This window comes from Suncus etruscus, chromosome 7, assembly GCF_024139225.1.
Source record: "Suncus etruscus isolate mSunEtr1 chromosome 7, mSunEtr1.pri.cur, whole genome shotgun sequence".
Lineage (NCBI taxonomy): Eukaryota > Metazoa > Chordata > Mammalia > Eulipotyphla > Soricidae > Suncus > Suncus etruscus.
Genome location: NC_064854.1, coordinates 117,941,760 through 117,954,868, shown reverse-complemented (window position 1 = coordinate 117,954,868; position 13,109 = coordinate 117,941,760). Strand labels below are relative to the sequence as shown.

The following is a 13,109-nucleotide window of genomic DNA, read 5'->3' as shown; positions in this document are numbered from 1 at the left end:
TGTTCACATTTTTTGAAAACTTTTCCTATTGTCTGATCACTTATTTTGGGACTCTTTTCCAGCCTGTTTTGTTTTATGAAGTTGTTATGCACCCCATCTTCCACCTCACTGATTCTGTCTTTTCCTGTTGTTACTGTGTTAGAGAGGCTTTCTAGTGAGGTTTTCATTTTGCCTACCAAGTTTTCCAGTCCTGTTATCTCAGTTTGAAGTTTTCTTATTTCTACTATCAGGTCCTCTTAATTCTTATTTGTGACATGTTCCATTCGTTCCATACTTTCTTGAGTTCTATGAATATCTTCTGCATTTCTTCCCTAACGTCCTTATCTAAGAGGGTAAATAGGTGGTTGGTATTTTTCGGGTCATCAGAGCTACCATCTTTGTTTTTTTTTTGGTTTTTGGGTCACATCCGGCAGTGCTCAGGGGTTTTTCCTGGCTCCGTGCTCAGAAATCGCTCCTGGCAGGCACGGGGGACCATATGGGACACCGGGATTCGAACCAATGACCTTCTGCATGAAAGGTAAACGCCTTACCTCCATGCTATCTCTCCGGCCCCATCTTTGTTTTCTAACATGGTGTGGCCCTGTGTTGTTTCCCCATAGTTGTGGTTGTAGTATGATACTTTCTATGTCCCATGCAGGCATTTTTTGACTAGGAGGAGTGTGCAGCCGCAGAGCAAGGGGAGCAGTTGTGCTCCACTGGTTCTTTTTATCTTTGACTTGGATGCTATTTCTCACTTGGACAATGGCAACATGACTTCTGGGTCCAAAAGCCTTTGAGTCTGCTTCCTGCAGCCTTGTGCTCTTGCATACATTACTTCCTTTTGGTTTGAATCACACCTGTCAGTGCTTAGAACCTACTTCTAGTGATGCTCAGGGACCATATGTGGTACTAAGGATCAAAACAGGGTTATCTGGGACAGATAAAGTGCTTGTTTTACATGTGGCCCACACAGGTTTGATCCTTGGTATCCCATATGGTCCTTCAAGCACCACTAGGAGTAATTCTTGCCTGGTGTGGGACCCAAACAAAAAAAAATCACAGACAGACACATAAACCCACAAAAACAAAACAAAAATTAGGATAATTTGTATGCAAGGCAAAGTGCCATCACTGTATACTCATGGGCTACTCCTAGCTTTGGTTGGCTAAAGGAAACATGAGAAACCAGGGAATAAAACTGCGTTGGCCACATGCAAAGTAAGGGACTTATTTGCTATAGCAGTCAAGAATCAAAGCTTTTAACCACAAACTTACTGCTAGTATAATATCATTATCTTTCTTTATTCACATAGAACCATTTATCCTGTCATTTCTATTTTGCATATCTTTCTCTTTTTTACCCTCTTTCTCATTTTTTACCATCTCATCAAAATTCCCTCAATGACTAATATTTTCTGCCTGTTGTAATTTTCACTCAAAAACTCTAACTCCAAAAAATTAGAAATAGGTACTTGTAAGTTTTTATTTTTATTTATTATTATATATTTTTTGTTTTTGGGCCATACTCGGTGATGCTCAGGGATTACTCCTGGCTATGTGCTCAGAAATCACTCATGTGGTTTGGGGTACCACATGGGATGTCAGGGGATCGAACCGCAGTCCACCCTAGGTTAGCGTGTACAAGTCAGACACCCTACTGTTTGTACCACCACTCTGGCCCCTATTATTATTATCATTGTTTTTGGGCCACACATGGCTGTGCTTGGGGGAAGGGGGTTCTGGCTCTTTGCTTAGATATTGCTCCTGGCAGGCTCAGGAAAACATATGAGAGTCTGAGAATCGAACCTGGGTCTGTCCTGGGCATGCAAGATGCCCTACTGCTGTGCTATCACTCTGGCTCCATTTTTATTTATTTATTTGTTTATTTATTTAGGATTTTGAATCACAATCGGCGGGGCTCAGGAGTTATTCCTGGCTCTGTGCTCAGAAGTTGCTCCTGGCAGGCTCGGGGAACCATATAGGATGCTGGGATTCAAACTGGGGTCCATCCTGTGTTGGCTGCATGCAAGGCAAATGCCTTACCACTGTGCTATTGCTCTGGACCCATTTTTATTTTATCTTTTTAATGGGAGAACTTACCCCAACATTTTTCTCCTTCTTAAATATTTCACAAGTTTCATGATTCTGCGGCTTGATGACAGAATGATTTCCTGGAAACCTGAGATCTAAAAATGAGTAAGGATAATATTACACCCCAGTATGTCACAACTCATTCCCTTCATAACAATCAATTGACCACTACAATATACTTTTATAGTTCACTTAGAACTATTCAGTTCAGAATACCTGTGTGCAAGGTATATTCCCATGAGACCGATGATTTACATCTTCAGGTAAATCACTTTAAAATATGTATATACCCAAATTTAAAATACTATGTATATCATAAGTTAAAAAATTTAAAGTTTTATGTAGCAGATGAAAGAACTGTATATAAATGATTATAAATTCAATATATATATATAAAATCATTATAATAAGCTAGCAATAAAAGAAAAATCTACTCATCAATATATACTGAAAAGGTATTGACAAGAATTTTACTGGAAAATACCTTAGAAAATATAAAGGTTATATATATATATATAAATTGACAGTTAATATACTTATTTATGTGAAACAATTTAATAGACTCTTATGAGAAATTCCTCCCTCCCTCCCTCCCTCCCTCCCTCCCTCCCTCCCTCCCTCCCTTCCTCCCTCCCTCCCTCCCTCCCTCCCTTCCTTCCTTCCTTCCTTCCTCCCTCCCTTCCTTCCTCCCTCCTTCCCTCCCTCCCTCCCTCCTTCCCTCCCTCCCTCCCTCCCTTCCTCCCTCCCTCCCTTCTTTCCTTCCGCCACACCTAGCAGTGCTCAAGGGTTAGCCGCATGAAAGGAACATCCTACTGCTGTGCTATCACTCTGGTGCCTCTTATACAAAGATTTCTTATAAGAAGCAGAAAAGAGGGGCCGGAGAGATAACATGCATGCAGAAGGACGATGGTTCAAATCCCGGCATCCCATATGGTCCCCCCAGCCTGCCAGTGCAATTTCTGAGCGTAGAGCCAGGAATGAGCCCTGAGTGCTGCCAGGTGTGATCCAAAAACCAAAACAAACAAACAAACAAACAAACCAAGAAGCAGAAAAGAAATAAAAGGAATACACATGATAAAATAAGTGAAAGTATCATTTACAAATATGATAATACAGAAAATAATTATTTCAGTAAAAAATTATTAGAAATGAGTATAGCCAAGTACTTGGCTTCAAATCAATGTAAAACAGATCTGCTACATTCTTTTTTTTTTTTTTTTTTGTAGTAGTCTATACTTAAGGGTAACTCCTGGTTCTATGTTCAGAAATTACTCTTGGATGTGCTCAGGGAACAATATGGGATGTCAGGGATCAAACTTGGGGTGGCTGCATGCAAGGCAAGCACCCTACCCACTATATTATCACTCCTGCCCCAAGATCTGTTGTATCCTATATGCAAATAATAATAATCAAAAAGAAAATAATTCTATACAAAAGCGTCAAATACCTAGGAACAAATTTAATAGAACAGATGAAAGATTTGTGTAATAACGACTAAAATACAGGGATGGAGTGACAGTAGAGAAAGCAGGGAGGGTGCTTTCTTTGCTTGCAGCTGACCTAGTTTTAATCCCAGCATCCCATACTGAGTGCAGAGCCAGGTGTATCTCCAAAACAAAAACAACACCCCCTCAAAACCCCACAAAAACAAAACCCAATGAAAAACTTACAATATACCGTTTAAAGACAAAGCACAACATTCAGAAACAGTATATGGGAATTGAAATTCAGATATTGCCTTGCACAAGGTGGCTGACCAATCCCTGGCATTTCAATACCAGAGCACTGTAAGGATTGACCAACTGAGCACAGAATCAGGAGTAAGCCCTAAGCACCACCCGGTTTGGTACAAAAACAACTTGTAAATACCTTCCATCTACATGCAAGAGGAGAATTGTGTATGTTATGCAATTACAAGAAAATATTCAGTGACCTTTATTTTTTAGAGAAATAGAAAAAATACTTAGGTTTATATGGAATCATAAAATTCCTTAAGTAGCCTTAGAAATTCTGAGGAAAATAGTGGATCGCACTACATGACTTCAAACTACATTACAAAATGATGAGTTTAAACTGTATGGTACTAGAATAAAAATAGACATATAGTTCAATGTACAAGAAATGGAAGTTCATATATAAATCTATGCACTTATTTTCATGTATATTAATTTACGACAAAGGATCTAAGACAATACAATGAATATTAAGTTTCAACAAACAACACAAGGAAAACTAGACAGACACATGCAAAGGAAAATTTAAAAAATTACTCTTTAATCTCAACTAAAAATTAATATGAAATGTTTAGATTAAAGATCTAAATGTAAGATCTGAAACCATTAAGTATATAGAAGATAATATAGACTAAACATTTCACATTAGTATTAGAGATTTTTTGGGGGGCACCTGACCTCAATAACAAAGGAAGCAAAATTTTAATTTTATCTGTTAATTTTTTTTTGTATATTTGGGGTTACTCCTGGTAGGAAATGGGGACCACATAGGGTGCCAGGATTGAAGTTGGGTTTGCCACATGCAAGGCAATGTCCTACCAAATGCCTCTGTCAATCTTAAATGTAAAATTTTTTACTTGGGTCTACATTAATTAAAAAACTTCCTTTGATTTTGCTCAAAGCATTACGCATTACCAAAAAAATATTTAACAGGGTGAACAAGTAACTCAATGCAAGCATGAGGCCCAGTAATTCAACCTCCAGTCATCACCTTTCATACTAGCTTAGCAGCTAGTATAATTTGGATCCCTGATGTCACAACAAATGTGATCTCTGGCACACCACAACAAAGTATGTGTCAAGAACATATAATTTAAGGTACAATCCCTGTATGTAAGCAATATCAGGTGCATAAACCTAACTTTGACATATTCTATTCTTATTTTGATTTTTTACCCTTTTTTTGTTAAAAAAATCTCATTTATAAATTTTTAAGTCATAAATTTATTAAGAAAGCAATACCATTCATCGACGGTTTCAGTAATGTGTCTTCTTGTTGAGTACTAAGATTCAAAGGTGGTATTGATAGTAAGTATAGAGGTTTTGGGTCCAAGGCTGCTAACTGACATTCATCAAGCACAGTCTCTGCATTTGTAGAATCTCTGCTGTGAGCAAAAAAGTAAAAAAAAAAAAAAAAAATCAAAGACAGAAATTTAATTTACTAAAGAGCATTAAAGCAGGGGTCTCAAACTTAATTTACCTGGGGGCCGCAGGAAGCAAAGTCGGGGTGAGGCAAGGCGCGTAAGGGATTTCGCTTACCGAATATTCGCAATAAAAAATCGCATTAGTGGGGCCGGGAAGGTGGCGCTAAAGGTAAGGTGTCTGCCTTGTAAGCGCTAGCGTAGGACGGACAGCGGTTCGATCACCCGGCGTCCCATATGGCCCCCCCAAGCCAAGGGCGATTTCTGAGCGCATAGCCAGGAGTAACCCCTGAGCGTCAAACGGGTGTGGCCCAAAAACAAAACAAAAAAAAATCGCATTAGTAAGAAAAAAAAAATCACAAAAAAATCGCATTAAATATTTGCATACCCCAAATGAAACTGCTCGGGTTATGCAAATGTTTAATGTGATTTTTTTCTTACTAATGCGATTTTTATTGTGAATAATCGCGAATACTGTGATTTTGAAGGCCCGCGCGGGCCACAAAATGTTGTATGGAGGGCCGCAAATGGCCTGCGGGTCGCGAGTTTGAGACCCCTGCATTAAAAGAATGAGAATAAAATAGATGATTCTATGATAAAGTATGCTAATTATCATAGTATGATGTCTCACTACTTTAAGAGGTCATTTTTATCTTGTAAAGCTGTGCTATTAAATGGCTGGAGTGAAGGTGCTTTAGGGTGGTGGGAAGAAAATTACGGAGAAATTTTGTGCTTGTTTTTGTTTTGGGGTCACACCCGGTGATGCTCAGGGGTTACTCCTGGCTATGTGCTCAGAAATCGCTCCTGGCTTGGGGGACCATATGGGATGATGGGGATCGAACCCAGGTCTGTCCTTGGTCAGCTGCGTGCAAGGCAACCACTTACCACTGTGCTATTGCTCTGGCCTCACAGTGAAATATTTTTGATTAATACGTTAGACAGCAAGTCTGAAGTGGAACTAGGTTATTAATTTTCTTTCTTTCTTTCTTTCTTTTTTTTTGTTTGGATTTTGGGCCACACCCAGCGGTGCTCTGGGGTTACTCCTGGCTCTGTCCTCAGAAATTGCTCCTGGCAGGCATGGGGAACCATATGGGATGCCGGAATTCGAACTTGGGTCTGCCACTTGCAAGGCTGTGCTATCTCTCCAGCCCCTAGGTTATTAATTTTCTAATCCAGAAAGAACATCAATTCTATTGAAAGTACAAGGAAATGATTTAGTTTATTTTTCATGACTATATATATATATATATATATATATATATATAATATGAACTTTATATGTGTATTTGAGAGCTTCCTTTGAAAAAAATGGTCAAAAATGTATTGTTTGAGGTTGCTGATTTAAACAACTTGGACTATATTCCAATATGTGCAATAATATTAGTCAATATGAAAGAGTAACTTACCTAAAAAATGAAGGGGGCAGTTACTCAGAGTTTATATACATAAATTTACCTTACAGATTTACACCCTCAGGGCCGGTGAGATAGTAGAGTGGATAAGATGCTTGCCTTGCATCCAGCTGACCCATTTTCTGTCACCAGCAGCCCAAATGGTCCCTTGAGGACCCCAGGAGTGATTAAAAAGTGAGGAGCCAGGAATAACTACTGAGCATCACTGGGTATGCCCACTCTCCTTCGCAAAAAAATCCCTCTGTAGTAATTTGTAAACTAAATATTTCTAATTTAAAAGAAGTCAATCTTGATGCTTGAGTGATAGCGCAGCAGTAGGGCATTTGCCTTACATGTAGCTGACCCATATTGGACCTCGGTTTGATCCTCGTCATCCCATAGGGTGGAGGTAAGGCGTTTGCCTTGCATGCAGAAGGTCGATGGCATTCCATCCTGGTCCCCAAGCCTGCCAGGAGCGATTTCTGAGCCCATAGTCAGGAATAACCCCTGAGCATCACCGGGAGTGGACCAAAAAATAACAAACAAAAATTAATCTCTTCACTTTTTAAGATTTCCAAATGGCCATAAATATTAGATTTATGAGCCTATCTATTGTTTCTTTTTTGGTTTTTGAGTCACACCCAGCAGCACTCAGGGGTTACTCCTGGCTCTATGCTCAGAAGTTGCTCCTGGCAGGCTCGGGGGACCGGATGGGATGCCATCGACCTTCTGCATGCAAGGCAAATGCCTTACCTCCACGCTATCTCTCCGGCCCCATGGGCCTATCTAATTTTATTTTAACATAATGGTTCTCAAACGAGCATATATAAGGATAACTTATAACCTTGTGAAAACACAGAATGAAGCACCCCACTTCTAGATTTCTGATTCAGTAGTTGGGGGTGGGTTTAATACATTATATTATTGTTAAGTTTCCATATGATACCGCTTCAATGATCATATTTCTGAGACCAATGTCAAGACACTAAAAGACTTGATTACTATTTGTCACCTAAATTGAGTGTGTTGCCTTGCTTCAACTGCAAAAAGGGGTGGAAGATGATCTGGTGACCTCAAGGTATCCTTCAACTTCAAGTTTAGTATTTATATATGTTCTAGTGCAGTGGTTTTCAACCCTTTCAAACCTGTGGATTTTTCAATGGATTGGTGGTTGAAAATCACTGTTCTATTTAAGAGTACTATTTTTTCTGACGTATAAGACGACTTTTGAAACAAAAAAACCCCCCGAAAATCGGGGGTCGTCTCATATACTGAGTATATCCCGAAAAAGCCGCTAAACAAAAATTGTCTGAATATTGCCACAAAACAAATTTTCCAACTCGATCCTGCACCAATCACTGCCAGGCTGCTCGGACGCCTCTCTGACTAGCCAATCCAAGCAGGCTTTTTATGCATGCAAATCAGACAATGTTCTGGACCCGAATCTACACTGTAAAAAGCCTGCTCAGATTGGCCAGAGTCAGAGAGGAAGTCTATTACAGTATAACCTTTGAACCTTTGCTTGTTGTGATTGGCTCACTGTGGTACATGAGCTCAGGAACACATGCAGCACAGGAACGTTCTGTCTGATACAGCAAATATAGGCCTAAACCTATGTTTTAACTGCAAAATTAGGGGGTCGTCCTATACGCCGGAAAATATGGTACCGTAATTGTTAATTTTTTTTTTGTTTTTTTTTGGGGGGGGTCACGTCCCACAGCGCTCAGGGATTACTCCTGGCTCTATGCTCAGAAATCGCTCCTGGTAGGCTGTGGGGACCACATGGGATGCCGGGATTCAAACCACCGACCTTCTGCATGCAAGGCAAATACCCTATCTCCATGCTATCTCTCTGGCTCTGTAATTGATGATTAACAATCACTAGTCATATCAAGTATCGGCACATGTCACAGTATATCTGATTTTAGTTATTTCTCATAAGTCATATATGTAGCCCTTTCAAGTCTGTCATATTTAATTCCTTTCTCAAAAATAGTTTAATAACTAAAAAACTGAATAAAAGCTTTATGATAATTTATAATATATTTAAATTTGGATACACCTGATACATTAATATCTATGGATAGCTTAAAGCAAAAAAATCTAAACAAATGCAGATACATATATAGATGGAAATAAAAACACACTCAAGATACAAATTATATTAATGGCTGTTTTAAAGTTAAATAATTAAGAAATATGTTCAAGAGGCCAGGGATGTGGCAGTAAAGCCCATACCTTGCATGAGATCTGGCATTTGATATCTAACACTAGATAAACAAGCTATTTTGGGCCTTGGAATGTGTCTTGGTATTAGAAAATGTGCTTTGTAGGTAATGAGGGCCCAAATTGCTGGGATCCTCAGTGCCACAGAAGTATGTGGGATCTCTGGTGCAACCCTGTGTGTGGGATGCACCATCATTGCAGTAACATCAGGAAGGGAAGGGGAACAAAGTTCAAAGCAATTAAAAATGTCACAGACCTTTTGACAACTTCATAATCATTTTCCTTTTCTTCCTTAATAGTCACGTTGTCTGAAAAGCAACACTGTGAAGAGATTAAGTTTAAAAGTACATAAGAGTATCTCTGTATTCCATATTTAACTAGGAGGCTTACAAGATTAGACTGTACTTAATGTTAAAAATTAAGCTACTTAGTTTAACAAGGTATACTTGACATTATTTAAAATAAAATGAATATTGAATTAAAAATTTCTACTATACTTAAGAGAAAGCATCAATACATTATTCCAGACACTGATGTCAGCTGTACTTATACAAACCATATATCAAATTATTGTGAATAATGAACATTTTCTTTCATTCAGAAAAAAAGGCTTGGGGTAAATTTTATTGTTAGGGGGTATTTATATATGTAAACTACAATTTTATCATTGGAAATATTTATGTATATATTAAAATATTGGCTTATTTAAAACATCTCAAAATAAAGAAACAACACTTCATCAGCACTGCATTGGAATGCTTTTCTAAATTTAAGAAAGTAATACACGCTTGGGGTTGGAGTGATAGCACAGCGGTAGGGCATTTGCCTTGCATGCAGCCAACCCCAAGCTGGGAAGGACCCGGGTTCAATTCCCGGCATCCCATATGGTCCCCCAAGCTTGCCATGAGCAATTTCTGACTGCAGATCCTAAAGTAACCCGAGTGCCACCAGGTGTGGGCAAAAACAAAACAAAACAAAACAAAACAAAAAAAAAAGAGAGGTAGAGAGATAAAGTTATACATGCTCAAATAGTAAACTTATAAAAGGACATCTAAGAAAAACCCAAAATCACTCATCACTTTAGTGATTAAATATAAGCACTTAATATCATTCTTCATATCTTTATATCCATCATATCTTCATATATTTTTCATATTTTCTCATATCTTTTTAGTATTTTAAAAAGTATACAATAAAAAAATAAAATAAAAAGTATACAATAATTATTTATCAATAATAAAATATACAGTATATAGAACTCTTAGGATAAAACCTATTACAAATAAGCCAAGAAATATAAAATATTAACTGAAATATTTATTACATTCCTGGATGACATTATTAAAGGTAAAGATAATTCCCCGAATTAATGTAAACATTAAAAATTTGTTATGAGCTTAAAGTTCTACTTAAAGACTAAGAACAAACAAAAAACATTTTAGACATGATATATCTGAATATTTTTTTCTTTGTGGGGAGTTGATGGGGGGCACACTTGGTGATGATCAAAGGTTTCTCCTGGTTCTGCACTTAATACTGGTGGTGCTTATAGGACCAAATGGGATGCCGAGGATTGAACATGTGTTGGATGCATGCAAGGCATTGCTATTTATTGTACTGCCCCCTACAATTTGGTTATCTTTTAAAGCAAAATTTCCTTTTATTTATTTTCTTGGTTAATTTATAGTATGGTACTTATACAGAACCTGATCATAAAACAGAAAAGAAAAAGTTACATCTATTAAAAAAAAGGAAAGCATCAAACATTTGTGATTTGTGGGGAATAATTCAATAAATGGTAGCAGAATAATAGGCAAGTTAAACAGACAGAAAGTAAGTTGCATGCTAACTCATCACACATGAAAATACCCTGGGGGCTGAAGATAGTACAGTAGGTAGGGCGTATGCCTTGAGTCTGCTTGGGTTAGATTCTTGGTACCACATATGGTCCACTGAACAATGCCAGAAGTGATTACTGAATGAAGAGCCAGGAGTAACCCTGATCACAGTTTTGTGTGACCTCTCCCCAAACAAAGCACCCTTTAGGTTTAATAAATATTTAAATATGGAAAATAAGTATAGGGGCCAGTGAGATGGCGCTAGAGGTAAGGTGTCTCCTTGCAAGTGCTAGCCAAGGAAGGACCTTAGTTCGATCCCCTGAGTCCCATATGGTCCACCCCAAGCCAGGGGCAATTTTTGAGTGCTTAGCCAGGAGTAACTCCTGATCATCAAACAGGTGTGGCCCCCCGAACCCCTGCCAAAAAGAAAAATAAGTATAAAAAGTAGCAAATGATAAAGATGTACCTATATACTTGAGTATAAGCCAAGTGTTTGGGCACAAAATTTGTGCCGAAAAACTTGAACTCAGCTTATACTCGGGTCATATAGGTTATTTGATTCAGTGTGCATGCATGCCAAATCAAATGCACGTAGTCTCCAGTTGTCTTCTGCTGTCTGCTGGAGGGGTGGTGCTTCAGCTCAGTCCACAAGCCACAGCTGAGCTGAAGAGGTAGGCGGATGAACTAAACTGTATGCCACTGAACTACTTAACTCACAATATTCAATGGCACATTTAATTAAGTGAAAACCCCATTTAAAGCAATAAAGTCGTGTAAATAAATGGTTATAAATCCTGAATCCTTATAATCAGGGGTTTTGGAGTATAAGGATTCAGGATTTTTAACCATTTATTTACAATTCTTTACTATCTTAAATGGTTTATTCACTTGATTAAAGTTGCCATTGAATACTATGGGTTAATGTATGTTAATGGTATACAGTATATCAAACAATCATGTTTTGCAAATGTAATCATATATGTATATATTTATTTATTCACTGATTCCACAATTATTGTTAATTGTTTTGGGTATATATTTGTATTTTTGAAATTTACCCTTGCCTGCTGCATTTTTCACCTTGGCTTATATTCGAGTCACTAAGTTTTCCCAGTTTTTAGGGTCAAATTAAGTGGTCAGCTTATACTCGAATCTATATGGTATGTTTATAAATATGGATATTGTAAGAAAGCACATCAAAGATAGAAACCATGAATTATGCTAATATTTCAAAATAAAATCATTTAAAATAGTTTTACACACTAAAGAATACAAATGTCACCTGAAAAAGAAAAGGTTTATTTTTATACATTTTTAAAAATAATTTATATTGATAAACTTTATAAATATAGGGCTTGAAGAAAGCCTCTCTGGTGAGAGGTCCTGAGTTTGATTCCCTGGTATTCCTAGTAACTGGCCATCAAATACTTCTTGACCCTACAACTCTTGGATCTGAGTACCACTTAGTAAAGCTCCTATTAAAAATTTAAATATAACAAAGAAAAGAAAAATTGAAACTTTAAATGAGGAAGGGAATGTAACTCCAGTATCAAAGAAAATTGAAAGATTTGACAAAGTAAGAGCAAAAGACTCCTTCAAAGTAAAAAGCTCTTATAAAATCATAAAATACATGGAAAAGGGCAATGTATGGCAACATATGACAAATATATTTACTACATGAAAGTTCCTACAAATTTTTTTTAAATCCCAGAAAATGGGTAAAGGACATAAAAAAGAAAGTTCACAGAAAAAGATGTAACTGCCATTTAAACATACGTGTAATTAGATTCATAAGAGAAAAGTAAATTAAAGTCATTTGCAAAAATAGACAGATGGACAAAAATTTTAATAGTGTGTGTGGGGAGAAAACTGGCATTCTATATATGTTGTTGAAAGTATAAATCAGAGGAAACTATGTAGGCCAATCTGATCATTCTACTTCTAAAATTTAATCCAAAGAGTGCTTGCACATATGCAAAATGCCTTATGCTCAAGGATGTATAAGGCTACAATATTTAAATAGCAAAAAAATGGGAATAAACTAAGTGTTTATCAATAGTGGGGCTTGGTGTACAGAATATATTTTATATTCCTATAGTGGCTAATTATGCAATTATGCAAACAAGGCATCATTAACATATCTTGAAAGGAAGCAATCTCCATAATATTTGAAGTTTAAAAAGATGGCGGGGAAGGGTCCCCTGTGAAAAATTGCATCAGGTCCAAACTGCAATAAAAAAACACTAAAGTGATCACAGACTCCTAAAGTATGGTGTGATAGAAAAATATTGAACAGGCAAGTTCTCTATAAACTCGTAGAATAGATAAAGAGCCCAGGGAAGATCCACGATCAAGACACAGGAAGAGATCTGACAGGGAAGTGGCCAAAGAGTCAGGCTGAAATATATATTAGTAGCCTTAAGAATCTCC

General features: G+C 37.4%; 1 protein-coding gene across 1 annotated transcript in view; it reads right to left on the bottom strand.

The window, feature by feature from the left end:
* TOPAZ1 (testis and ovary specific TOPAZ 1) overlaps positions 1 to 13,109 on the bottom strand; it is a 91,649-nt gene that overhangs the window by 53,714 nt on the left and 24,826 nt on the right. Inside the window, exons 5-7 of the mRNA XM_049777675.1 lie at positions 9,098 to 9,162; positions 5,046 to 5,185; positions 2,080 to 2,165 (exon numbers count right to left, since the gene is read on the bottom strand). Coding sequence (XP_049633632.1) covers positions 2,080 to 2,165; positions 5,046 to 5,185; positions 9,098 to 9,162 — 291 coding nt within the window. The remainder of the gene's footprint in view (positions 1 to 2,079; positions 2,166 to 5,045; positions 5,186 to 9,097; positions 9,163 to 13,109) is intronic.